This window comes from Vanacampus margaritifer, chromosome 14 (genome assembly GCF_051991255.1).
Source record: "Vanacampus margaritifer isolate UIUO_Vmar chromosome 14, RoL_Vmar_1.0, whole genome shotgun sequence".
Classification (NCBI taxonomy): Eukaryota; Metazoa; Chordata; class Actinopteri; order Syngnathiformes; family Syngnathidae; genus Vanacampus; species Vanacampus margaritifer.
This window is the reverse complement of record NC_135445.1, coordinates 1,677,140-1,702,339: the sequence shown is the minus strand read 5'-3', so window position 1 is coordinate 1,702,339 and position 25,200 is coordinate 1,677,140. Positions and strand designations below refer to the sequence as shown.

At 41.4% G+C, this 25,200-nt stretch overlaps 2 protein-coding genes and 1 long non-coding RNA gene across 4 annotated transcripts; 2 read left to right on the top strand and 1 right to left on the bottom strand.

Annotated features, from left to right (window-relative positions):
* Positions 1–610: 610 nt before the first annotated feature.
* Positions 611–931, bottom strand: LOC144063725 (uncharacterized). The gene is made up of 2 exons (XR_013296630.1): positions 792–931; positions 611–695 (listed from the first exon to the last, which is right to left on the bottom strand). It is a non-coding gene; the product is annotated as an uncharacterized LOC144063725 (long non-coding RNA).
* Positions 902–11,973, top strand: dgcr2 (DiGeorge syndrome critical region gene 2). 2 transcript variants are annotated; one of them, XM_077585521.1, is made up of 11 exons: positions 905–1,051; positions 5,428–5,460; positions 6,020–6,142; positions 6,319–6,405; positions 6,494–6,704; positions 7,238–7,314; positions 7,486–7,662; positions 7,761–7,964; positions 8,968–9,120; positions 9,411–9,647; positions 9,988–11,973. In XM_077585521.1, exons 1-11 carry the CDS (start codon positions 970–972, stop codon positions 10,233–10,235), a joined length of 1,632 nt encoding a protein of 543 aa, XP_077441647.1. In that variant the 5' UTR covers positions 905–969; the 3' UTR covers positions 10,236–11,973. The 2 variants fall into 2 exon arrangements, with proteins under 2 accessions (XP_077441649.1, XP_077441647.1); XM_077585523.1 differs by lacking the exon at positions 5,428–5,460 and having other exon boundaries at positions 902–1,051.
* Positions 11,974–12,426: 453 nt separating this feature from the next.
* On the top strand, positions 12,427–25,114 carry susd2 (sushi domain containing 2). Its single transcript, XM_077585520.1, has 16 exons — positions 12,427–13,401; positions 14,103–14,301; positions 14,842–14,993; positions 15,070–15,237; positions 15,988–16,159; positions 17,200–17,401; positions 18,283–18,368; positions 19,090–19,358; positions 20,432–20,569; positions 20,654–20,803; positions 21,642–21,890; positions 22,175–22,358; positions 22,615–22,709; positions 23,517–23,702; positions 24,563–24,662; positions 24,758–25,114. Exons 1-16 carry the CDS (start codon positions 13,254–13,256, stop codon positions 24,792–24,794), a joined length of 2,535 nt encoding a protein of 844 aa, XP_077441646.1. The 5' UTR covers positions 12,427–13,253; the 3' UTR covers positions 24,795–25,114.
* Positions 25,115–25,200: the final 86 nt, after the last annotated feature.

Below are 25,200 nucleotides of genomic sequence, written 5' to 3'. Positions count from 1 at the left end.
TCGTTCATTGCACCCTTGTTCGCCAACCTGCTTGGTTTGAGACCCACGTTCGAAAGGCAGTTTGCAACCCAAGACACACTTAGGACCGCCCCCCTCATTTGAATAACATTTTCTTACGCTTTTCATGTTGACTGCTTAATGAAATAAATAAATATGAGAGCAGTGCATTTTTTGATCAATTCAACTTCTATATTATTTTTTTTGCTATTTTTATTACCATTTATATTTGTTGCATTTAATTTTTCAATTATTTTTATACCAATTTTTATTTTGGTTCTTTGTGCATTTATGGATGTCTGTGTTTTACTGCCCCCCGATGGCCAAGGCGCACACTGCAGCAAGAGCACAATGTCAATCAAGTATGAAATCATTTCTTTTACATTCAATTTAAATATGTTATTATTGGACTGCTGCTGGGCAAGCAGTCCCACATTTACTGTATGTCTTTTATTTTTTTTATTCTTTCCAAAAAAGGGTTGCAACAAATTGTCGATGTTTGTTTTGTTTTTGCATTCATTCAAATATGTGTCAAACGTGATCGTAATTGGGCCGGGCCGAGCTTCAGAGTCGAATCTCTGCCTGGTGCGCTCGCTGTGTGGCGCGTTTGGGATTGTTGTGATGGGAGAAGGCGGCCATCTTGATAAGCAGCAAAAACGGGAGGACGGCGACGGGATGTGCAACACGCACTAGCGGTCCTGCTCAAACAAAACAAAAAGAAAACGAACAAACACAAATGTTAGCCGCCCCTAATCTCGCTCCCATTTGAAGGACAATGCTCGGTAAACGTTTACTTTCGTCACCAGCTCCCATTTGAGTGCGGAACCAGCAAGATGGGCGAACGTCGAGGCGGTCGTTTAACCGGATAAATCCCGGACGAGGTTGGACGACACCCGCCGCAGCAGCTCCCCTCTCCCCCCCCGTATATGGTTTACATTTCTGGATAAAGGAGTGACTATGAATGGAGGATAGATGTTGCCAAAAGCTGACAGCGGCGGTTTCGTCCTCTTCTCTCTGCTCTTTGTCCTCACGGTGACGGACCCGCCACGGCCAGGTAAGCGGCTTCGAGTCCAATTGAACCCGGCTGGAAACGAGAGAAGCGGCGCACAGGCCTACTCGAGCCTCGGGCTCGAGTGATTTTTCTAGCCCGCTGAAGGGTGTCTAACTAGCAAACACCTTTTCTCTTAACGTGGCCCCTTTTTTTCTGGTATATCTCCAACTTTCGTAACAGTTTTATTGCGACGTTGTAAATATGTCTGTAGAATTTTGTGTAAATACGAATCGAATGTCACGAAGCACTTTAGCATCTGCTGAGTTAGCCTCGCGCTAGTTCTTAATTTGCATGGGAGATTCAAGTTGCTGCATCAGAAGGCCTGCATCTCATTTCATCTTATTCCCCATGCAAATAGTACAAGACTGTTAAAAATGTAGGTTTACAACTGAAAAGCAAGTTAATGCATTTATTAAACATTGTGTAATTTGGTCAACGCTGGAAACGTCCTCATCCAAATCAAAATCATAACATTGGTCAAAGCTTTGCACATTTGCACAAAACTGCAACACGAGCACATTTTTAAGGACATGCAACGATATGGAAAAAAAAAAAAGAGTCAAAATAATCTCTCAAAATAGAATTTGGGTTTCTAATGTAGGGTTTTAGACTAGCCGGGGTTTAACAACAATGAAAATATGAACGTGTTTTATTTTAAAACAACTTTTGATAGCAAGTATGGAGACTCAAACTTAAAAAAATAAAATGTAATTTCTTTTTTTGTGTTATGGTAAAAGTAGGCTTTCTAGCCAGGGTTGAGGCTTTTAGTTAGGGTTTGATACAGTGGTTGGAAGCTCTCTTGAGTTTCAATTTAAGGTTTAAAGTACGTTAGGGCCATTCTGACATCGAGCTCGGCGATTATGGCCCAAAATTCATATCACGGTATAAACTGCATCCTTCACGGTAACAGTATAGATCACGGTATAGAAATGTTTGCTTTGTTTTGTAATAAATATATTTTTTTACTGGTTTACAGGTAAATTGATTTAAAAAAAACTAAACCAAAAAAAAACAATGAAAGAATACATATACTTTGGATAGCAACATTTATTGTGCAAATCTCAAATCAAAATTAAAAATCCGAACTCTGGTGCAAAATAGTGCAAACAAAAAATATTGCTGGTATTTTAAATGAAAACAGTTTTAGGCTTAGAGCACGTATTCACTTGAAGATCACAAGGGCGTGCACAAGTGGCCATTGTAAGCAGCACAAGTCTAGCTTTTATATAACACAAAGAGACGGAAGTAGTTGCAAATAGTGATAGAAAATGAAGCTTCACGAACCATTTGTGATTATTTTATTTGTCACGCTGAGCGCGAGCCGTGCGCAAAGCCGGGACGCCGATACGATGATGTCATCAACATGCGCTACCGCGGTAAGACGGTAGTCAAAATCACTATCGTCGGCAAAATTGATATCTTACATTCAATGTATCGTTTATATCGCCCAGTTAAATAGTTTGAAGGCCAATGGTATTGTTTCGTTCCAAATAAAGGTTTCTGGATAGGATTGGGGTTTCACAATATCGTTCAGGTTTCAAATCGGGGTCAAGGTTTCAAAATACATTTTCTACACCATTTGAAATAATGACCTTTTTTGTTTTTTTTCAATAATGATGGAAATAAAATTTTGTTCAATTCATTCATTTTCAATTGATTGGCGAAATAATGAAGTTTAATTGATTTTTAAAAATCATTCATTTCCGTTAGTGTGGAAATTATTCAACAATTGATTATTAAATTAATTGACAACTATTTTCATGATCGAGTAATTGTTTACTTAACTTCAAATTGTCTAAATCCTCTCATTTTAGCCACTCAGCAGTAATTATGCTCATCCTTTTTTCATAATGAAAACAAACTGATTATCTTTTGTGTTTAATCGAAACAAGACATTTTATACTTATAAGAGTGAGCAATTAACCGACAACTAATGGATTAGTCCGTGCTAAGTCTGTTTCCGTCACTGTGTCATGTTTTGCAGGCGCTTCGGTGAGTGTTTGATTGCCACAAACTGCTTCTGTTTGATTGAACCCGAGTCCAAGTCCGTGCTGTGCTGTCTGTTTTTGTGTATTTTGGGTAACATTTGTCGCGCTGTGTTGGACGTTAGCGTGAACCTGGGTCAACTAAACAAACAGTCTCTCTTTAACATGCTCACTTAGCGCCACCGCATTAGTGATAGCAAGAATCGCTAACAGGAGGAAGCTAGGTGTAGTTTATACCCGTCATTTCCGGACATGATTTCATATCTCGCCGGTTGCCGCCTTGCTGGATTTTGTCTGAACGTGCATAAAATGCAGGTCCTGACTGATAATGCCAGCAGTGGGCGGAGACATCCTTGCAGGATTTGCAGAATATTTGAAAGCTAGGACACGCCCCCTGAAGATTGATTAGAAGTTAAGTAGAAGTAGGTCTTTGCTAGCACATTTTGTCGCCGAGGATGTGAGACAAAGTTCGCGCCACACTTTCTGACGTCGTCCTCCCAATCCGAGTTGTTGCGCTACAAAAGGCTTTGTCTGTTTTAGAATGAGTTGTTTGACATGTTTTGCTCTTTTCGTTTTGTTTTGGCTGACTATTGAATATCACATCATTGACTTTTCTTTATTATTCTATAAACGACTAAATGTGCACGTGAGGTCCACTTGGATTTGCGGTTCAATTTCGGCACTCTATTGCCAGTGACGTTAAGAGTGTGCGGTTATAGAAAGCGGAAGCAAGCTCGGTGAGTGACGTGGGTGCCAGCAAACGAATCTGGAGTGGCTTGTGAGCTCGGGTTAATAGCTGGCTGTTAAACGGCTAACCCGTAGCTAGTCAATGTTGCCCATTGTTTATTATGAGTGTTTGTGGTTGCCATTTGTTTTTTGATGTTCTCAAACGTTTTGTGGTTTGGTTTAATGCAAAACACGTTCTGCTTTTCAACTCGTGCTCATTTTTTGAGAGCGGCTGCGCGTATCACAAATTTTAGCTCATAAGTCAAAGCAAAAAAGAGCCTGGCATCTCAAGGAAAACTTGTATGTCGGGCCATTCATAAATTGAGGTGCCATTGCACGGAAATCTCAGATCTCAGGATTTGAGTTGACTTGAGTCTTTGACAACTACATCAAAAAAAAAAAAAAATCCTTCCACAGTGATGAAGCCACGGCGCTCCAAAATGTTCTTCGTCGCGATGGCCATCTTTCTGTGGCGGTAACGGACGCCTGCTCGCTAATGCACCCTCAATCCACTTAGCGCTAAGCGAAAGGCCGCCGTGACGTCTGCGTGCCGTTTAGCTGTTAGCGCACCCTGCACAAGCGACCCGGGTGTTGGTAGGCATCAAGTGCTAAGCACGCAAGTGTGGAAGACGCCTGATTTGTGTGCGGGCCGCTTAAGCACATGAAGCTGAGAATGTAACTGGACCCGCCTGTTGAGAGAGCGCCACACTTTTTTTTTTTAAACGGCGTCTTGATGACCGCGGTGATTTCTGGTGCGAGCAAGTCGGTTGCAGTGGAAGTGAAACGAGTTGTAGAAATGAGACCATAATCCGTGTTTTCGGTACTTTGAGCCAATTGTTCTCCAAAACAAGGCGACATTTTGCATGCATTTTTTTTCTTTTCTTTTTTTATAGTAATGTACCTATTTTATCAAATTTATGAAGGTTTGAACATTTGAGAATGTTTAAACAAGAGAGAAATGTGAGAACATGTAAATGCCTTGATGAAAAAAGTGTATAAACTTTGCGATGCGAGGTTTTGGAGCCTTAAAAAACATTCATAATAAATATTAAACATAAAGCTAACTGCTTTGCGGAACACTGTAAATGACACCATTAAATAAACATTTGTTGGGTTTATGAGATTAAATTTGATTAAAATGGTAATCGTCCCTGAATGGCTGAAAAAATGTAGCCCAGCGCTACGTTCAGCCCAACCACGTCGTTCCCTCAAAGTTTGCTAGCTACATGTTAACGTATCACACAAAAAGTCATCGAGGCGCTAATGGGAATTAGCGTGGATGCTACGCACGCACACTTGGACAATTCAACAAACTCACCAGGTGAGCCGACCTCCACGCTTCTTCCTCCTTTTTGGCCCGGTCCCGCTGACCCGCAAACCGCGACGATCAAGCTAGCCTCCATTGCTCTGCTACACGTTCTGCAACCGCTTCCTGTGTTTTGTCTGTGACTTCTTTGGCGACGTGGACTATCTCGACACCGATTGGCTGTCGCTGACGCGTTGGTGTCAAAAGTTCAATTCGACCAACGCCGGCCGAGTAGCGAAATGATCGCCGTAAAATTGACTCCAACGCAATCGCGCCGCCGTTAGCGCCTCCCCGATTTGTTGGTCTGAACGCAGCATGAGGCAGTTGCTTGTTAGTTGATCAACTGTTTCTATTTGTTTCAGGTGCCCGGCTAGCGCTGGCAAGATTATTGTCAGGTAAGCAAGCAGAATAGCAAAATTAAGTTTAGTACGACCGTCTGACGAAAAAAAAAGAAAAATCTGACGAAGCTCCGCCTGAAAAACAAACAAACACAGGAAGTCTTTAGACTCAAAGCGCCGATTTTTAGGCTCGTTTTGCAGTCACGCCGCAAACACATTTGCGGGACAGCTCCTTTTGAAAATGACATTTAAAAAAACTGCCCCTGAAGCCACTCTCACTTTAGCAACATGACATTTGCTAGCCGCGTTTAACACGAGCAGACCACAAAAGATGAAATCTGCCGTTTGGGTTTGAAGGCTTTTGGGGTGCTAAAATGCCAAACAACCCCGGAGAGAGTTTTTCTGGATTTCTAACAAATTTGAAGCACGTAAATTAGACGGGCGGACCACGCGAAATTATGAAATGCTGGATTTGGTGGAAGGAGCACGGCGGCAAAGTTTGATGACTCGCCATCGAAGTGGAGGACCCCGTAATTGCTTCATTCCACTTTTTATTTCGGCGTCTCGTTTTCTAGTATTTCCTTCAGCTGTCGCATCGTTTGCGTGTGCGTTTCAGAGCAGCGCTGCAGCCCCGGGCAGTTTGCCTGCCGCAGCGGCAAGATGCAGTGCATCCCCATGACCTGGCAGTGTGACGGCTGGACGGCGTGCGAGGACCAGAGCGACGAGATGGACTGTCCCCGTGAGTACTTTCCCGCGCCCTCAACTCACCACACGCGTGCGCCAGCCCAAACCGCAGGTCCTGATCCGAACCCACCACGGCGCAATGACGATCTGTTTGTGATTTGGGAATTTTTTCCAATATCTTTTGATTTTAGAAATAACTTTTTATTATTATTATTATCATTTCTTTTGCAGCCATTAAGGAAGAACGGTTTCGCTTTGGCCAAGGTTACGACCAGGTGGAGGACGTCATCGGCGTGGCTCAGCCGGTGCGCTTCAACAGTGAGTGTCCCCGTCCGTCCCGTCCCTTCGCTGAGACAAAAAAACCCCAAAATCAAGCCACACTCCCGCGCTTGCGTCTGACCGCCAGAGAAATGCCCGAGTGGGTGGCACCACTACGAGAAGACGGCCAGCTGCTACAAGGTGTACTTGCGCAGCGAGAACTACTGGCAGGCGGCCGACACGTGCCAGCAGGTGGACGGTTCTTTGGCCACCTTCGTCACTGACGAGGAGCTGCAGTTCATCCTCAAGATCGAGGTGGACTTTGACGACCAAGTGTGCGAGCTCCGAGACCAGTGCAAGTGAGTGGAGGAAAAAAAAATCGATCATCAAATGCAGATGTCATTTAAAGTTGTCCCTAATCCTCAGAATTTTTCCGATTTCTGTCATCCCCCACCACAAAAGCAGACTTCTTTGTATTCTTTCAAAATAAGACATTTGCAAACATTTCCTTTTACTTTGGAGAGCAATGATCCCGCATTCTTTTCTGACGTTATGAACCAAATAAGGAACACAATCATAATTTAGGTCTGTGCGTTTATTCAACTGTCAACAAAGTGGTGGCAATTTAAATCCCATTCAGTGATTAATTATTAAAATAATTGACAGATTATTTGTATTATTAAAACAATCATTAGCTGCAGCCCTAATTTACTTTGAATTCCCATGGGAAGTTCCCTATTTGGAATGGAGAGAAATGCACTTTGATTGAGGCAGCCCTCTAGTGGCCACCGTAGACACTACAACTAAAACATCACTGTCGGAAAAGTTTTGGCTTTGAAATCCTCATCTGGTCAAAAGTCCAATCAAATAAATGTCCCTTTTTGTCTTGCAGGTTCTGGGTGGGCTACCAGTATGTAATCACCAACCAGAACCACTCTGTGGAGGGTCACTGGCAGGTCGTTTATAACGGTAATAGAAACACTCGCTTGTTCAACATTTGAGTTTAAAATATGTAATTGAATAGAAAAAAAACATCGTTTTTAAGGGGCCAGACTAAAGAATAGAAGGTCTTTTGTTCGCCCAATTTCTAACAAAGCTGTCTTTTTTTTTCTTTCTTCTTCTTCTTCTTTACTTTTGCAGGCCCCGTGCAGGTGTTCCTGCCGCCCGACGGCCTCCCCAACTTGGGCGAGGCCAACCAGGACAACGTCTTCTGCGCGCAGCTGCAGCGTTTCCAGCTGAAGAGCATGAACGAGCGCGGCCTGCACAGCTGGCACGCCGAGAACTGCAACAAGAAGTTCCCCTTCCTCTGCAAACGAAGTACATCCTTTGCAAAGAAATCTTCACTATGCTAATGGGGATGCTACCTGAGAAGATCTTGGCTGGTGACATTTTCATTTTGTCGTTTTGCTTTTCAGAGCAAACGTGCGTGGACATCAAAGACAACGTGGTGGGCGAAGGCTACTACTTCACGCCCAAAGGCGACGACCCGTGCCTGAGCTGCACGTGTCACGACGGTGAGCCCGAGATGTGTGTGGCCGCGCTGTGCGAGAGGCCGCAGGGGTGCCAGCACTTCCGCAAGGACCCCAAGGAGTGCTGCAAGTTCACATGCCTCGATCCAGGTACCGCAGGCACACCCTGAAAAACGCACCTTGGGCAAAAAAAAACTTGCAGTTATTTTGGAATTGTTTTTGTTTTGTTTTTTTGCAAACAGTACAAATGAGAGACCACGACGATTATTTTGCTAGAATTTTGCGAAACGGTATCAGCCCCATGAGGAATGTTTTTTTTTTTTTGGGGTGAAAACTACAAGACCATCATCAACTTCCTAAGTTTGGGAAGAATTACAACAATCTGATAATATTTTTGCATAAAAAAAAAAAAGACAGATTTTTTTTTTAATTGTAGAGAAAAAAATCAACAAAAATATATCCTCGTTATACATATTTTTTTAATACGGAATAAAATGTCTAAGGATTTTTTTTTTTTAAATTAAGACTATCATTTTAAATATTTCAAATTAAAGAATTGCGATTGTGTTGTGGCGTTCATCTTGTCTACTTTTCAACTAAGTTTCACCCTAAACTTACTAAATAATTGGGAGAAATTGATTTAAAAAAAAAAAAACGTTTTGTAATGGTGTTTATTGTGGGAAATTAAGATTTTTAAAAATCTGATTAAACTTAGGTACAATGGTAAATAGTTTTTTTTTTATTAGGGAAAAATGACACTGATTTATATTTAGTTTTAATTTAGGGCAAAAAAAATTGGTATATTAACAAAAAATGAAACTATGCGATTAATATATATATTATATATATTTCTGATTAAAAATGACAATTATTTATTTTTTAAATGAAGACGAGACGGACACTATGATATTAAAAAATATATATATTTCTGAAAAAATGACTATTGTAAAGGGGAAAATGAGAACATGATAAATCTAATTTTTTTTTAATGAGCACAAGATAAATATAGGCCTCATTATTGAATCCATGATTTAAGTGAATTGACGCGATAATTTTTTTTTTTTTAATTTGGGGGAATTTTTTTGTTCTAAACAATTTCCATATCATAAGTTGACGAAGCTGCAATGTTTGTTTCCTGGTCGGCCGGTCTCAGATGGAAGCAGCCTGTTTGACTCCATGGCCAGCGGCATGCGTCTGATCGTCAGCTGCATCTCGTCCTTCCTCATCCTGTCGCTGCTGCTCTTCATGGTGCATCGGCTTCGGCAGCGGCGGCGGGAGCGCATCGAGACCTTCATCGGAGGAAACTGTGAGCTCTCAAACACAACAAGAGCTGCAGCAATCAATCGTATCCAATCAGAGGGAAAGATACGCCCGTGACACAAACATCATATATTTGAAAATCGTAATATTGTCTCACAAAAGTCCGCTAGCTTAAAGCTAACATATAAAGTGAAACTCTATGCGGGCTAAAGAAATGAGCGTTGAGGTTACAGTAATTGAAAACCCTCACACAACTGCTACTTTTGATGTTCACAGAGTAGCAACTCGTAAAAAAACCAGCCTAGCAAAAATGTTTTTGTGATTTGTGTGTGTCAGTGCATCACTTCAACCTGGGCAGACGCGTCCCGGGGTTCGACTACGGCCCGGACGCTTTTGGCACGGGCCTCACGCCGCTGCACCTGTCTGATGACGGCGAGGGGGGCGCCTTCCACTTCCAGGAGCCGCCACCGCCCTATGCCGCCTACAAGTACCCGGACATCCAGCACCCCGACGACCCCCCGCCTCCCTACGAGGCTTCCATCAACCCCGACAGCCTCCTCTACGTGGATCTCAGTAAGACCGCAAACCAAAACAACTGTGCACCTTTACATGAATTTGTAAATGGGTTCGGCTCATCAGAAGCATAACAGACCAACTTTCGGTTTGAAAGTCTCAGGGACGCATTCACAAAATTGAACAGGAAGTCGGCCATTTTGGTTTAGCCCATTTTGGCCGGGAGTGCATTACCGCGTTTCTACCACTAGAGGCGGGAGCACTGTAGCGCTCTTCTACCTTTTAAAGCGGGAAAGCAGATACATCTTTATTTTTTTAAAACTTTTTCAAGTATAACAAAACAAAACCACAATTATACTGCCATGACCCCCCCCCCCCCCCCCCCCCCCCCCCCCCACAGGACACGGCGGCGGCATGCCAGTAATGCCGGGCCGCCACGTGAGCACAGCGGTGGACGGGCTCCAGCAAGGCCTTGACGCGCCCGCCGCCCCGAACCCCGCGACGGCCTCCCAGGCCCGGGAGGACTCGGTGGACAGCAGCACACTCCTGGTGGGACCCGACACCCCCACCACAGACGGCCCGGCCCCCCTGGGCGTCACTACGCCGTCCGACTGCGCATCGCCGTCTTCCCTCAGCACGGCTGTCTAAAACGGACGGACGGACGGACGAGACTGTTTGTGTATCAAGAACGCTAATTTAAGGCTGCATTTTGACTGAGATATTTGGCCCACAAGCCCCGCCCACAAGCCCCGCCGCCAGGATGTAAATAAACCTCTCGGGTAGGTAAACGTGTACCCTGAGCTAACGCCGTCGCGCTCCTGTCTCTGTTTCATTTTCTGACACTGTGGATTCTGCGACACGCTACGTTTACTTTCCTTCCTTCTCATTTTCCACTCATGAATGGTCGATGTTGACGCATCACAAAAATGAAAAGATTCAATTTCGTCCAAATCAGTTTACACCTCATTGGACTCTTTTGGGTCGACAATCATCTTATCTCCCTGTCATTTGTTACGGGGGCGCCGTTTCCTTCCTTCCCCCACGTTTTTTTTAGTGGGGAAAAAAATATTTTGCTAACCACGTCACTTCATTTGTTTCCCATAAAAATGATTACATTTATTTTTGTGTTAAAATTACAACTGCATAATTGACAACTTTTTACACATCAAATTACATTTAACCTTTGTCCCATAAAAAAGTAGTACTGTTTAAAAGTTAAATTCGTTTTTTGAATAAGTCTTTTTTTTTTTTTTCACATTGCGACGCGCACATTTTCACACAAAATGATGGCGTTTTGTTTTGGGGGAGTAAAATTGCTTTTTTTTTTTCCTGCCATCTGTCAACTTGTCATAAAATGACAGATTGTTCCCTGTTAAAGTCCAAAGTTATTGTGCGACAATTGCAAGTTACTGTTTCATACAAGTCACAAATGTATTCTCCAAATGTTTTCACTTTTTCCGCAAATGGAAAGTTGATGTTGACGAAAGGAACCTGAAATTGAATCTTCATCTCCCCCAACCCAAATTTTCTCTGCTGCTCCAACTTCCTCTCGCTTTTTTTTTTGTTTTTGTTTTTTGTAAACAATCATCTCATCATCATCCATTTCCGGTGATGTGCTTGGTTTTTGCGCAATTTTGTTTTTGGACGTGACGATCCCTCAGTGGAGTGCATGTGAGTTTTCTTTTTTTGTTGACCTGCAGTGCATGCTTTTTTTTGTTGTTTTTTTCCCTTTTGTTCATTTAAGAGTCTTTTTTTTCTTCTTCTTTGTTTTTTGTACAAAGCCCCAGACATAAAATGGGGACACACACACAATACTAAATTGAAATTTGTGGCACAAAATTATGCACCCAAAATACAAAATTGTGGATGTGATATTAGAGCAACTCAGACATGTGGGTCAGCAAATGGAGCGCGCCTTGACTACACACGAGACCCGCTATTATTTGAAATGAGGGTGCACTCCTTTTGCTGACCCAAATGCCCAGCAATGATCGTTACTGCTACCTTTTAATTGCACAGTAATACAAAATTGATGGCCACAAATTTGTTTTTGGATGGGGAAAAAACTTTTTATTATTATTTTTTTAAATTTTCCCCTCCAATGTCGTGTATGTTGCTACATACTTCTGCATGCATGCCGGGACAGTTTTTCCCTTTTCTCCAACAACATCCTGGTCTCTGGATGAGAGTCCCCCCACCCCCCACCAATTTGGTTTGTATTTGTTTTTTCTTCCTTTTTATTTTTTGTGTGTTTTTCTTTGATTCTTTGGTAGCCTTGAAATGAAGCGATGCTCTTGTTTGTATAGGAGACGTTTGTGTTTTTTCTCAACTAGATGTACTGGACGTCTAATCAAATGCCAAATAAATGACACACCGTGCAGGTTGACTTCAGGCTCTCATTAATCATAGAAAATGCATTCAAAAGAAATTCTCACAATTCCCCCCCCCCCAAAAAAAAACAAAAAAAAAAGTTTAAGTCTATTGACGATTAATCAGTCAACACTAAATGTGAAATAGTGTCCATGAAATGTATTTGTGTACCTTACCCAGTCCAACCATCCCTTTGAGGAAGAAAACGGTTGCATCCTATGGCCAAGTTACCGTCCGCCAATTTAGGACAGTCCTGTATTTGACCTTGATCTTTCCCAAGCTGAACCACACAGTCGGTCAGGTAAGCCATCATTTGTTTGTGGTTGCTTTGTGTTCTATCTGATGGTCTGACAACTATATGTCAAATGTAGTTACCCCATTTTTATTTAGTGTTTAATGAGGAAAGGGTAACTTAAGCTTGGTTTCAAGTTCTTTATAATCCAAAAAATTACATTTTAGTCTAGTACAGTTGAATACAGTTGCATTCAACTTTTAAGTACAAGAAGAGCTCTGCAATACATCTCAATGGCATCGTCATTAAGTCAGCAGAGAGCGCAATACCAAATGTGTCCACAAGATGGAGCCATGCGAAATTGGAAGGCCGTAGAGCGGCAAGTAGCCCTGGATGCAGAATACACTTCGAGGTGTGCCTCGACGTCGGGTGGACTTAAACAGCAACATTTTCCTTTTTTTTCTCAATACGCTTCAAAATCCACTCCCTCGAAGTTTAAAAACTTAGTTGCGAATTGTGGGCCCTTTTTTTTTCGAATTTCTGACATTTCCATTCGGTTTTATTTTCGCATTTATTGAAAATTCGAATAAAAATGGGTAGATGGAAACCTAACTTAATAATTGAACATATAATAATAATAATAATAATAAATATATGTATTTGTAAGAGAACTTTCTATTACAAGCATCTTCTCACTATCTAAGATCCTGTTGATCCTGTTCCAGCCTACTACCTAAAAAATGACAAATAAAATGTACAGTACTACATGAACATAAAGTTTTATTCCTTAGTCCATTTAAAAGACTTACCGCATCATGAATTTGTTTGTTTATCACGATGGCCTCTGAATGATACGTAAATCTCCACCCTGTTAAAACCCCACATAAAACTTTGAGTGGTGTCAAAGGTGCTCATTTGACAGTAAAACAGCTGAGGGACGATTTCTGTCGTCACTTCTTGCTCAGGTTGTGAAAAAGAAAAAGAGGCCCAAAGTCCATCAACGGCGCAACACTCAAACCAAGCCGACATTCAAAGCAAGTGTTTATCGTTACAAGGTTTAGTTGATGATTGAATATCGTCTGGCGTGGGCGAGTCAAGGTTTTGTGTCAGACGCCACTTTTGCAGCTCACACAATAACCAAGATGATGGGAAGATGCACAACCGGCACCGTAATTCTCCTCCTCCTCCTCTCATGCATCAGCAGGACACTTGGTAAGTGCCTTTGATTGAACCTTTTTTCTTTTTTTTTTACTTTAAATTAGGGGTGTCGAAATGAGTGCGTTGATTTGGAGTTCATTTCAAGTTCCTTTAACGCCACTATTTTTTAAACTCACGATTATTGACCGTCCCTTACTTGAAAAAAAAAACTGTACTAGAGGAATTCCAGTCGCAACGCAGCAGACACGTCCACGTCAAAATTTTGCAGTAATAAATTGAATAATAATGCATATATTTGTGGAGACTGGGGTTCTATGGAGGACCAAAAGTGCCAAAATTAAATAAATGAATACACCTTTAAATAATTAAATGTAATTTATTAATTAAATAAACCAATAATTAAACAAATTTGTCTTTCATTAATTAAATTACCAACATATAAATATATGTATATAATTATTTCTGTATTTATTTCATGTTCCTGTGTTGCAGCGTTTGCCCGTCAAAGTTAGTGGGCGGGGCTAAAGCCTGATTCCAACGTCCCGTCACCAACGTCTTACAAATGCAATTATGCCATCTAGTGGCAGAAACATGACCTCAAGAGTATGAGTTTAAGAGTATGAAAACTTGATTGTACATTTTATTGTACATCTAGAACAGATAAAATGTATGATGGCAATAAGTAAACGCTTGACACGCCTACTTTTAATACAGTATATCCTAAACACAGATTGTAAATTGTTTTTGTGATTGAGGCGAGTCATGCGAGGGCAAATGCGGGCAATCGACGAGCTCGTGTTCGTGCCAGCCGACGTGCGCGTCTCTGGAGAGATGCTGTCCTGACTACAAGGAGTTCTGCATGGAATTCTCCCCGCAGTCAGGATCCATTTTGGGCGGGACCGACTTTCTCCTGCTCCACGCGACTTTCAACCAAAGTTCTCTAATTGTGTGCAAGTATGACTTTTATTTTTCACATTTGTACCTTTTGTGTTTGGATTCATACATGAGAATTAGTGTTGTTCCGATACAGTTTTTTGGCCCCAGATAACGATTCCGATATCCAGTTCTGCAGTATCGGCCGAGACCGATACCATACCGATACCTAGTTGTTGCCCTGCCATTGGTTTAGAGCATTCAAGGACCAATAGGATGTCTTGGCTCGGCATGCAGTGAAAACGTCACACGTCAGTGAACAGAGGTGGCAAATCCAGGTCCAGAAAGTAAAAACCCTGCCACAGTTTGACTTTAGCCCCAGGTGATAGCTAGCTAGCTAGCTCCCAGGGTGCTTTCAAATTCAGTTAACAAGAGTATGAAAACCTAGGAAAAAAAATATTGCACATTTAGAACAGATATAAAATTTTAAAAGTGGATTTTTTTTTCTCTTAATAATAGAAATAGTTCAAATGAATTTTTGACGTCTATAGCCGTCAATGGCAGTGAACGACAATAATGTCCAAACCTCTGGTAACAAAGGAGCATTTGCTCGTCCCTCAGGTTCAACGATGACATCAGGACGGCGGGCTACGTGGATGAAAGCAACCGAGGCCACTGCATCTCGCCCCTGTTGTATCGAACCGGCTGGGTTTCCGTGCAAATCTCCTCCAATTACGGCATCACGTTCAACCGAGTCGGCTCGTGGCTGGCAGGTACGCCAAACCGTTCCCGTGTCAAACCTCACTTTTTTTTACATTTCATATTTCTCCTTTCAATGTTTTTGCGCAGTGCATACTGGAAAGTTGGATTCCAAGTTCAAGGCCGTTTTGGTGAACTCCACCAAGTGGCAGTACTACGGCACACCTCAAGTGGGCGGCGCTCTGCAGATGACCTGGAACACGTCTCTGGTCCCAACCCAAAGGGTCAACATCGAGCTGTGGGGCTACAGGGAGACGGGTGAGGGCGCCGCCGGCTTTGGACGATTATTTCTCCCTTAAAACGTTATCGAAGATAACCGAAGTTTCCGACGCTGTGAAAGTACCCTGAATGCACCATTTTGTTTGCGTAGCATTAGCAACTAGCAAGTGTGTCGCGTATGTTATTCTGTCGTCCCCCAAGCGTCCTTTAAGATGTTTAATGACACCCCAGTTGGAGTTAACTGTAAAACTAAACATGACAATAAGAATTACATCCACTGTATATTTAAATACAAAATAAGATTTGTTTTTAAAACATCGCTAGCCTAGCGCTAATGCTAAAAGCGAAGGGAAGATCTCGTTCGAATGCTAACAGGAAGTTTGCAACGACTTCGGGAGTGTTTTTCCTTCAAGTAACAAATATCCACACACAAATGCCGTGGGAACACATACTCACAGATGAGATAACACTACGTAAAGGTACAAATTATTCCCAACGCGTAAAAAAACGAATTATTTGAATATAATTCAATCGCAACTTTCTTCTGTACTCACTTTAAGTGTGTACAACATGCATGCATGGCACCACACTGCCCCCAAGAGGCCATTTTATGCCATTAAATAAATATTTTTAAGTAATTGGTATTTTTCCCAAAAATCAGCATCAGACTCAAAAAGTGCATATCGGTCGGGCCCTACTGCCTAATTGCAGTACTACTTAAGAAGAGAGCGTGACTACTTTGACGAGTGTCTGGTGAAGAGACATGTTTACTGAATGCCTCCCATCCAGGAAGACCCTATTCGGACCTTTGGCGTGGCGAGTGGAAGTATCTTTACTCTCTTGCTGAAGATGTCGCAAACAACGGAAGCTTCACGTTTGTGCCTCAGCCTTCTCCCGAGTTCTCCAGCTGGGAACTCGGAGCGCTCCGGGTCAGCTCCAGTGCTAAACCAAATGGCTTGACGTAAGTCACATTTTTATACAGTTACCGTTCTCGGAAACTCTAGTGTCATAGAATTATTCATTCCTTTTTATGAACATTACGTACATATTATAGGACAAAGTGCAATCATTTTAGTAATGTCCTCAAAGACTGAAAAAAAAAAGAAGATTTTTTGGGGCCATCATATTGCCCAGTAGGGACTTAATAATAATAATAATAATAATTATTATTATTATATATATATAATATATATATAATAGTATATTTACTTTAGTGAACACATAACCTCTTCTGTTATCATAACATCTTTAATTCCTCTCAAGTTTCAATGTGTAGAACTATTAGGCTACTGTCTGTCTGTCTTGCTAGCTAGCTAGCAATCTAGCTAGCTAGCTACACATCCATCGATCTATCTATCTACTGGTCTTTTTTTTTTTTTTTTTAAAGCCTTACTATACATGCCCGTTTTTTTTCAAACACCTTGGTCGTTAAATGAAATAACAAAAAATATGCCTTTAAAAAAACGCCTTACAATATACTTTAAAAAAAAGAAAAGAAAAACGCCTTACTATATATACATGGTCATTAAAAAAAAAAAAAAACGTCTTGCTATACAGTACATGGTTGTTTTTTGTTATTTTAAGGGGAAAAAAACACCTGACTGATGGAATTTGAGACGGTCAATTGTCATTGCTGCACAGCTAATGTGAAGGATTTGCTGTATGAGTCGAATCTGTTGGCCCTCTGGGGGCCCCCTGCTGCTTAAGGGGCCCCAAGCAATTGCCTGCCTTACCTACGCTTCTGCTCACAACAAATTCAGCAAACGTGGAGTCCAATTACCTGGATTCAACCTTAGCATGGATGAAACCACACATAAAGGAACAAATATTGTGAATAATCACATTTCCAGTTATTTATTTATTTTTTACTAATATTATGACAGTAAGTTCAAACCGACTTCGGCATGTGACACGAAGCTAACGTTATTCCTCGCATACATTTCCCAATCATTTCCGCTGCATTGTCTCACCGTTGCTCCGCTGCGTCTCGTACCGTGGCAGCGACGTGCAAGCGGCGTGGACAGAGGACCACGCCCTGGCCTGGCACCTGGAGCACACGTTCCGCAACGACTCTCAGGCGTGGGCGCTGGCCAAATGTTTAGCGTGGGACCGGCTGGAAAACGACCTGCCCGACTTCCTGGGCGAGATCATCGACTGCCCCTGCACGCTGGCGCAGGCCCGAGCCGACACGGGGAGATTCCACGTAAGTGGGCGATGGTCCAGCGTTAGAAAACATGAAAAGTACCACATACAGAAAAGGTGACTCATTTATGCCCCTGGATCATCACACGTCTTTCACTCATTCACTGCCATTGACGGCTATAAACGTCAAAAATTCAATTTGACTATTTCTATTTAAAAAAAAAAAATCCACTTTTGTTAACAAGAGTGTGAAAACCTAGAAAGAACAAATGTAGCCCACCGTCCTCATGTCATCATTGAACCTGAGGGACGAGCAAATGCTCCCACATTTTCACTGGGGGGGGGTCTTCTCACCTTTGTTGCCAGAGGTTTGGACATTACTGGTGTTGACTCATTTATAAGTGCGCATCTTTCCAGTCAAAGACAATTTGATATGTATCTGGATACGTGTCAGAGCTGATCGATTAATCGACAATCGATTATCAAATAAATCGACAACTATTTTCACTCATTCACTGCCATTGACGGACGTCAAAAATTCATTATAACTATTTCTATTATTTTAACGTTTTTTTCCCCACTTTTGTTAACGAGAGTATGAAAACCTAGAAAAAAAAGTATTGTACATTTAGAACAGATATAAAATTTGTGATTAATCGTGAGTTAACTAGTGAAGTCATGCGATTAATTACGATTAAAAGGTTTAATCACTTGACGCCCCACATTTTTTTAATAATCTTTTCTTTTTAAAATAATAATCTAGCTATGCTAATTTCTGTTAGCCCATCTATCATGTTTCACATTATATGTTAGCTAGCACTAGTAGTTACATTAGATGAAAACAAATGGTTTTGTTGAACATTTTGCCCGGCAAAATTGTCTCTCAGGAAAAACTCCGCATGGTTGTAATGTCTTTTGTTTGTTTTGTTGTTCCATATTCAGACGGATTACGGCTGCGATATGGAGAAAGGCAGCGTGTGCACGTACCACCCAGGTAGCGTTCACTGCGTGAGGGCCATACAAGCAAGGTAAGTCCATTCAAAAATGTTCACTTCTTCAAAGGAATAAACCATTCTTTTTGAGTCCTCGTTTTCCATTTAACTCATTCACTGCCATTGACGGCTATAGACGTAAAAAAAAAAAAAAAAGCATTTGAACTATTTCTATTAATTTTCCACTTTTGTTAATAACAGTATGAAAACCTTTTTTTTTGTTTTATTGGACATTTAGAACAGATATAAAATTTGTGATTAATCGTGAGTTAATTATTGAAGTCATGTGATTAATTACAATTGAAAATTTTAATCGCCTGACGCGGTTAAAAAAAAGAAAGAAAAGATATTTAAGAATTAGCGATTATTTTTTTTTAATTGTAATTAATCGCATGACTTCACTAGTTAACTCACGATTAATCACAAATTTTATATCTGTTCTAAATGTACAATAAAAAAAAATTCTAGGTTTTTACACGCTTGTTAACAAGTGTAAAAAATGTTAAACTAGTAGAAATAGTTCAAATGAATTTTTGACGTCTATAGCCGTCAATGTGAGCCCAAGCTGGGTTTGAACCCAGGTTCTCCGTAGTGGAAGGCAATTGCTCTAACCACTGATCCCAAATGCTATACATGTAATATCACTTAGCAAATTGGCCGTGGGTATATTTGCAATGTACAGTCAAAAATGCGATTCGAACCCACGACCCCCTGGTTACTGGACAATGCACTTTGCCAACTGATGTGGGATCTGCAGTCCCAGGTACGGGGCGGGCCAGCAGTGTTGCTACGACAGCAGCGGCGCTCAGGTGCTGACGGCCGACTCCATCGGAGGGAGCACCCCGGACCGGGCCCACGACTGGGGCTCGCCCCCGTACGGCAGCCCCCCCCGGGTGCCCGGCCAGTCCCACTGGGTGTACGACGTCCTCAGCTTCTACTACTGCTGCCTCTGGTCGGACAACTGCCACTACTACTTCAAGCACAGACCGTCCAGCGACTGTCGGCGCTACCGGCCGCCATCTTCAGGTAACTGCTCGTGACGTTGCTGAGATTCGGTAACAAAATTCAACATTTGTGCGATTAATATGCAGATTTTGTCCAGTCGAGCACTTGTGCTTGCCTCCACCGTAATACATAAACATGTTTTGCTCATTCAGGACATTTTGGGAAGCACACGCCCAGAATTCTCACATCTTCAGAATACTATCCCCAAATTTAAGAGAAACTTTTCATATCTACTTCCTACTTCAAATTTCTCCACCAATTCAAACTTCAACTTCAAGATATTCTTTTTCAAGACATCCTGGGGATTTTCACCATTTTTATACAATTTAAATCACTAAATGAAAGAGATAGACCGATGTTTTTTTTCCCGGCCGATGCCGATTATTATTAGTCAATAGGTCACGATTCGATTCGATTCCGATTTTTCCACCTGTGAATCGATTCGGAATCGATTTTCGATTTGAAATGATATTTGATTGACAATGATTTCTGCTTCAATTTATAGATGTGCAAAGAATCATCACGATCATGATGATCGTGTCAAATAATTGAAATAAAATCGATTTTGGGACATTTAATAACAATTCGTGATCATACTAAATGAGAATCGCGATTCTTATGATAATCAATTTTTTGGGGTACGCCCCTTAGTAGTCAAGGATGCCAATAACCGATATTTGGAGCCGATATTACATTTTCTAAAAGGGGAAATATCGGCATCAAAATTTGAAAAAAAATGAAAACTCCAGCTCTTATTATTTATTTTTTTACGAATATGTTTATTGAACAACTTTTAGGGTTCGTTAAATGTTGGAGTTTAAAAAACATCTTTGTTTTCAAAATCGATGACATTTTTACTTATCTTAGTTTTAATTTAAAAACATAAAAACCGAAGGTGCAGGGCTTGCAGCATCTCTGAAAATGTAAATAATTAGTGCCCCTGAAGTTAACACTTTGATCTATTTTTGGGCGTATGATTGTTCAAAATGGCCGAAATCGCCAAAATGCTGAATATCATCGCCGATAATCGTCTCTACTAAATTCAATGACTTACCGCATCTAAATGAATGACGTCATGCATTTGTAACGCTCAGCTGCGGTGTTCGGAGATCCGCACTTCATAACGTTCGACGGCGTCCGCTACTCTTTCAACGGCAAAGGCGAGTACAATTTGTTGACGTCTCCCGGGAAGCGCCTGACAATCCAAGGCAGAAACGAGCCCGTCGACAACGGTGAGCTCAAAACCTTCGCCGTCGCATGCAAAGCGCACTTCCTCCGCCACCGACCGCATCGCTTTTTTTCTCCCCCCCCCGCAGGAAACGCCACCAAACTGTCGTCCGTGGTCATGAAGGAAGCCTTCTCGGACGTCATCGAGGTGCGACTGGTCGCCGGCGATGACAACCTGCAAGTGCTGCGAGATCAAAAGCCACTTCTGTTCAATGAGCAGAGCTGGATGGACCTGAAGGGTGAGAAGAAAACGGAACAAAAATGCAATTAGGTGTGCCTGGAAACAAAACAAATATTTTTACATGTTGGAGCCTTTTTTTTTTAAACAAAAATTCTGCAAATAAATATATTTAAAAAAAGTGTTTAATTAAATAGTTAACCACACATTTTATATTTGTTCAAAATGTACAATAAAAGAGTATATCTAATCTATTTAATATTTTAGTTTACTGATACAGTGATTCTACAGTAATTCATTTTTTTAAGTACTGTACTATGTAACTATACAGTTAAAAAACAAACTGTAAAACATTGAGTATTTAATTAATTTTTTTCCCCAATGCCTGGTTTAATCTCTGTAAAGCACTTTGTTGCATTTTTAATGTATGAAAAGTGCTATCTAGATAAAATAGGAAATGAAGATGTGTGGTTCAGAGATGGATGATTGTTCTGAGCTAAATGTGAATATAATTTCCAGCCACTAGGGGGCAACCGTGACATCAGTGTTTCGCGTTGGACGTTCATGACGTACTTCCGTTCCAGTAAATTCAACTCGTCAAAATGAAAGGCGAACTATTAGAACGCGAAGCAACTCGTGGACCGAGCCTTGCCCAATTTGTCAATTGAAAGCAACAAATACTCCCCACTCCTAACACATATATGTGATAATATCCGAGCTATTATCGCAACATTGTGCTAAAGTGAAGCCTTGCGGAATGCTTTTATTTTGCTAAGCCCCAAAATGATGCGACTGCTGGTTAACGTGCAGTTAAACGATGGCATTGCTGAGCAAAATAAACCTCACGTTTGAGGTTCACAAAAATAAAGACACGAGGCTTCTTTAAATGTGCCACTCAGGTGTGTTTGTGTTCTCGCCCTCCGCCGCCAACGTGACGGTGATGTTCCCCAGCGGCGCCGGCGTGGAGGTTCGTCTCCGTGACGGAGTCCTCGCGGCAACGGTGCTCCTGCCCGAGCAATTCCGCAACTCCACCGTGGGACTGTTGGGCAACGTGAACGGCGTGGCCGGCGACGACCTGCTTCCTGCCCGCGGAAGGTCGCCGGTTGACAGCAGCAACGCGGAGGAGGTTTTCAAGTTTGGGGCCAGCTGTGAGAATGACGTCATCTTTTTTTTTAAAAATTCAATTAAGTAGCATTATTTACAGTATATATATAAAAAAAAAAATTAAAAAACGTGTTTATTGTGAATTCAAATGTATTTATTCAGCTTTTTCATTTATTGCATTAAATCATTTGTTAATTATTTTTGTGATTGATAAAAGTAGTAACATTAGTGAAATTTTGCATGCACAATTATTTTTCAAAAATAAACGATTTTCCGTATGACTTAATAAAAATATGAATATAATTTCTTTATTTTTTTTCCCCACCAGGGGCTGTTTCCAACACATCCGCCTTGTTCACATACGATTCCAAAAATCTTTTGGAGACGTTTTACAATTCTCCAAGACACGACCCCGACTTTATTCCGACGTTTTCAGTCCCGGAGAATCCCGACGACCCGCTCTACAATATCGCCTCGGAAGTTTGCTCCGGAGACGACTCTCAGTTCTGTAGGTAGGACGACCCGAATGCATTCACGACATCATGAGACCACATCTTAAGGAAAGGACGTTCATCAAACCACAGAAGTCTGCTAGCTTAATGCTAACATATAGTACAAATCACCATTGATGGGGTAACGGAAATTAGCATCAGTGCTACGGGAATCATAAAGCGTCAAACAACTGCTCCTTTAAGACACCATGAGCAGCAAAACATACAAATAGCGCAGGCTACAATTCACACGGAAGTTTTTTGGCGATTTTTGCAGGTACGATATTTTGGTGGGTCGTAGTCCGGAGCTGGGAAAGACCACCAAAGTCTCCTTCCACAGTCACGTTTCTCTTGTGGAGGACTTAAAGCCCGGTGAGTGTTTCAAGTTTGGACTTTTACTTGAGGAAAATGTCAAGTAATCACTCAAGTCATTTTCTTACAATACAATAACTACCCATTAATTGTATCAAACACAATAGCCAAAAGGCTAAACCACATGCTAAGCTAAGCTAAGATCGCTAATTTGTCTTACCTAATGTGATAATTAGTACTAGAAAAAATATTAACCTTCTAGATACTGCATATCTAAAAGTAGTTTGTGACCAAACATTAGCAATTAAGCTACCATTAGCATTTCAGCACATGATGCTAGTTGCTAAGTTAATAGCTGCTCTTATATGCAGCTAGTTTCTAGCCTTTTATTTGATTGTATCTCCGACTTGTAAGCTTTTTTTGTTGACATCATGTTGTCGCTGTTGGGCACAAACCTATGACCGAGTTTAAACAATTTCATAAATTTCACAATTCTGTCCGTCACCACATGGGTCTGTTCTTTCACAAATTATTAACCACTCAAATCAAATGTTGAAAACAGTAAATACATTATTTCAATCGCTAGCATTAGCATGTTATGCTAATTGCTATGCTATTGTTATTTTCATTAACAAACGTTCTAAATCTTGGTAAAAAAAAAAAAAAAAAAGAAAAAAGATCTTCAACATTTAAACGATGCAAGAACCAAGCATTACGCACAACAGTGACAATATGTAAAATTGTTTGGTTGGAATAAAACATTAGATTGTCACAATCTAATCCAACAAAGCCACGGCCAAAAACGAAATCTGTCTTTGTTTTGAGTTCGATGCCCGTGCGTAATTTTGACTTCCTGTGCGTGTGCAGTGATTTCCTGCGGCTGGCTGGCACCGCCCACCAACGGCGCGAAGGAGGGCACCACCTACCTGCAGGGGGCGACGGTGCGCCTGCTGTGCAACCACGGCTTTGCGCTGCGGGGCTCGGACAAGCGCACCTGCCAGGCGGATGGCACCTGGTCGGGGGGCGACACCGTCTGCGACCTTTCGAGTCCGAGTACGTCAAGGACAAGTAGTAACTAGTAGCACCAATACCGCTACTACTATTACGCGCAATACTGTCAATACTGATAAGACTACCGCAACGATCAATACCATTCTTCCAATCTATTGTCAAATTTGTCAACAAAAACTAAACAAAAATGATTTTGTCAACACGTTTTTCACTGACTAAAACGAGAAAGTACGCACATATAAGTTCAAAAAACATGTTTTTGCCCTCCAAAGTTAAATTTCGAGGGCCCTACCGATTAATCGGCTGCCAATTATAATCGGACGATTATCACACTTCAAACATTGGCCAAAACAATTGGCCAAATGGACAATTATTTTCCCCATAAAACGTTATCGAAGATATCCGAAGTTTCCGACTCTGTGAAAGTACCCTGAATGCACCATTTTGTTTGCGTAGCATTAGCAACTAGCGAGCGTGCAGCGTAGGTTATGTTGTCCCCGAAGCGTCCTTTAAGCTGTTTAATGGCATCCCAGTTGGAGTTAATTGTCAAACCAAACACACAACAACAAGAATTACATCCACTGTATTTTTAAATACAAAACCTGCTTTGTTTTTAAAACGTCGCTAGCCTAGCGCTAATGCTAAAAGCAAAGGGAAGATCTCATTCATCAGTCTACATGGTTAGCATGATGCTGGCTCAAAACAGCTGGCGATGCTCTCTTTTTTCTTTTTTTCAAAATGGTGGGCTTGGGGTAAATGTAGTTGTTTTTACTCTCTATTATTCTATTGTATTTTATGGTTGTTGTAAACTGTATTCTTAAATTTGATCACTAAAAGTGTACGTGTCATTCTTAATTTTGTAACCCAAATTCCAAATTGATTTTGTTTTTCTTTTGTTGCAGGCAACAACACGGCCGTCATCGCCGGTTCTGTTGTGGGCGTCCTACTGGCGATTGCGTTAATAACAACAGGGCTCGTGTTGTGGATCAAAAAGCGCGGGAGGTCAGGTAGCATTATTCGGATTGGATGATGTCATCTTGTTTCCAAGTAGATAAAATGCTGGAATGATCGCATTTGCTGTTTTTGTGTGTTTGCAGGTCGAGATCTTTGACAGGATTAAGTGCAAATCTTTAATAGAGTGGAGTTGGCACTTGAGCGGTCCCGTCCTTCCGTCCTTCCGCGTACGAGTACAAGACAATTCGGAGCACGAGTCCAATTGTATCTTCGAGTAACATTTTTCATTACCAGTGCCACATTTGGCCGATGAGTCCGACCTTAAGCTAGTAATCGAATCAAACAGCTTCCCATAAACAAACAAGCACGAAAAGCGCTTGAGTGGACCGGTGATGAAGTGCTGCCTCCACGAGTGAAAATAGAATGTTCCATTGTATTCTGCTAATGTTTCATAATGACGTGTGAAAATAAACATTTTTTTAAGCAGAGCCGCAGCAAAAGGTCACTGGTTGTTTTGTTCTCCATTTCTATCCATCCATCCGGAAATGACCGCTCATTTTCTGCCATAATTGTTTAGCAGGTGCGG

Bases quoted from the DNA above. Each gene is read 5' to 3' on its own strand.
- susd2 (XM_077585520.1), top strand. From the start codon at position 13,254: ATGATTGAATATCGTCTGGCGTGGGCGAGTCAAGGTTTTGTGTCAGAC. The intron at 13,402-14,102 runs GTAAGTGCCTTT...TTTGTGATTGAG, and splicing joins ATGCATCAGCAGGACACTTG to GCGAGTCATGCGAGGGCAAA. The intron at 14,994-15,069 runs GTACGCCAAACC...GTTTTTGCGCAG, and splicing joins AGTCGGCTCGTGGCTGGCAG to TGCATACTGGAAAGTTGGAT.
- dgcr2 (XM_077585521.1), top strand. From the start codon at position 970: ATGTTGCCAAAAGCTGACAGCGGCGGTTTCGTCCTCTTCTCTCTGCTC. The intron at 9,121-9,410 runs GTGAGCTCTCAA...TGTGTGTGTCAG, and splicing joins GACCTTCATCGGAGGAAACT to TGCATCACTTCAACCTGGGC. The intron at 9,648-9,987 runs GTAAGACCGCAA...CCCCCCCCACAG, and splicing joins CCTCCTCTACGTGGATCTCA to GACACGGCGGCGGCATGCCA.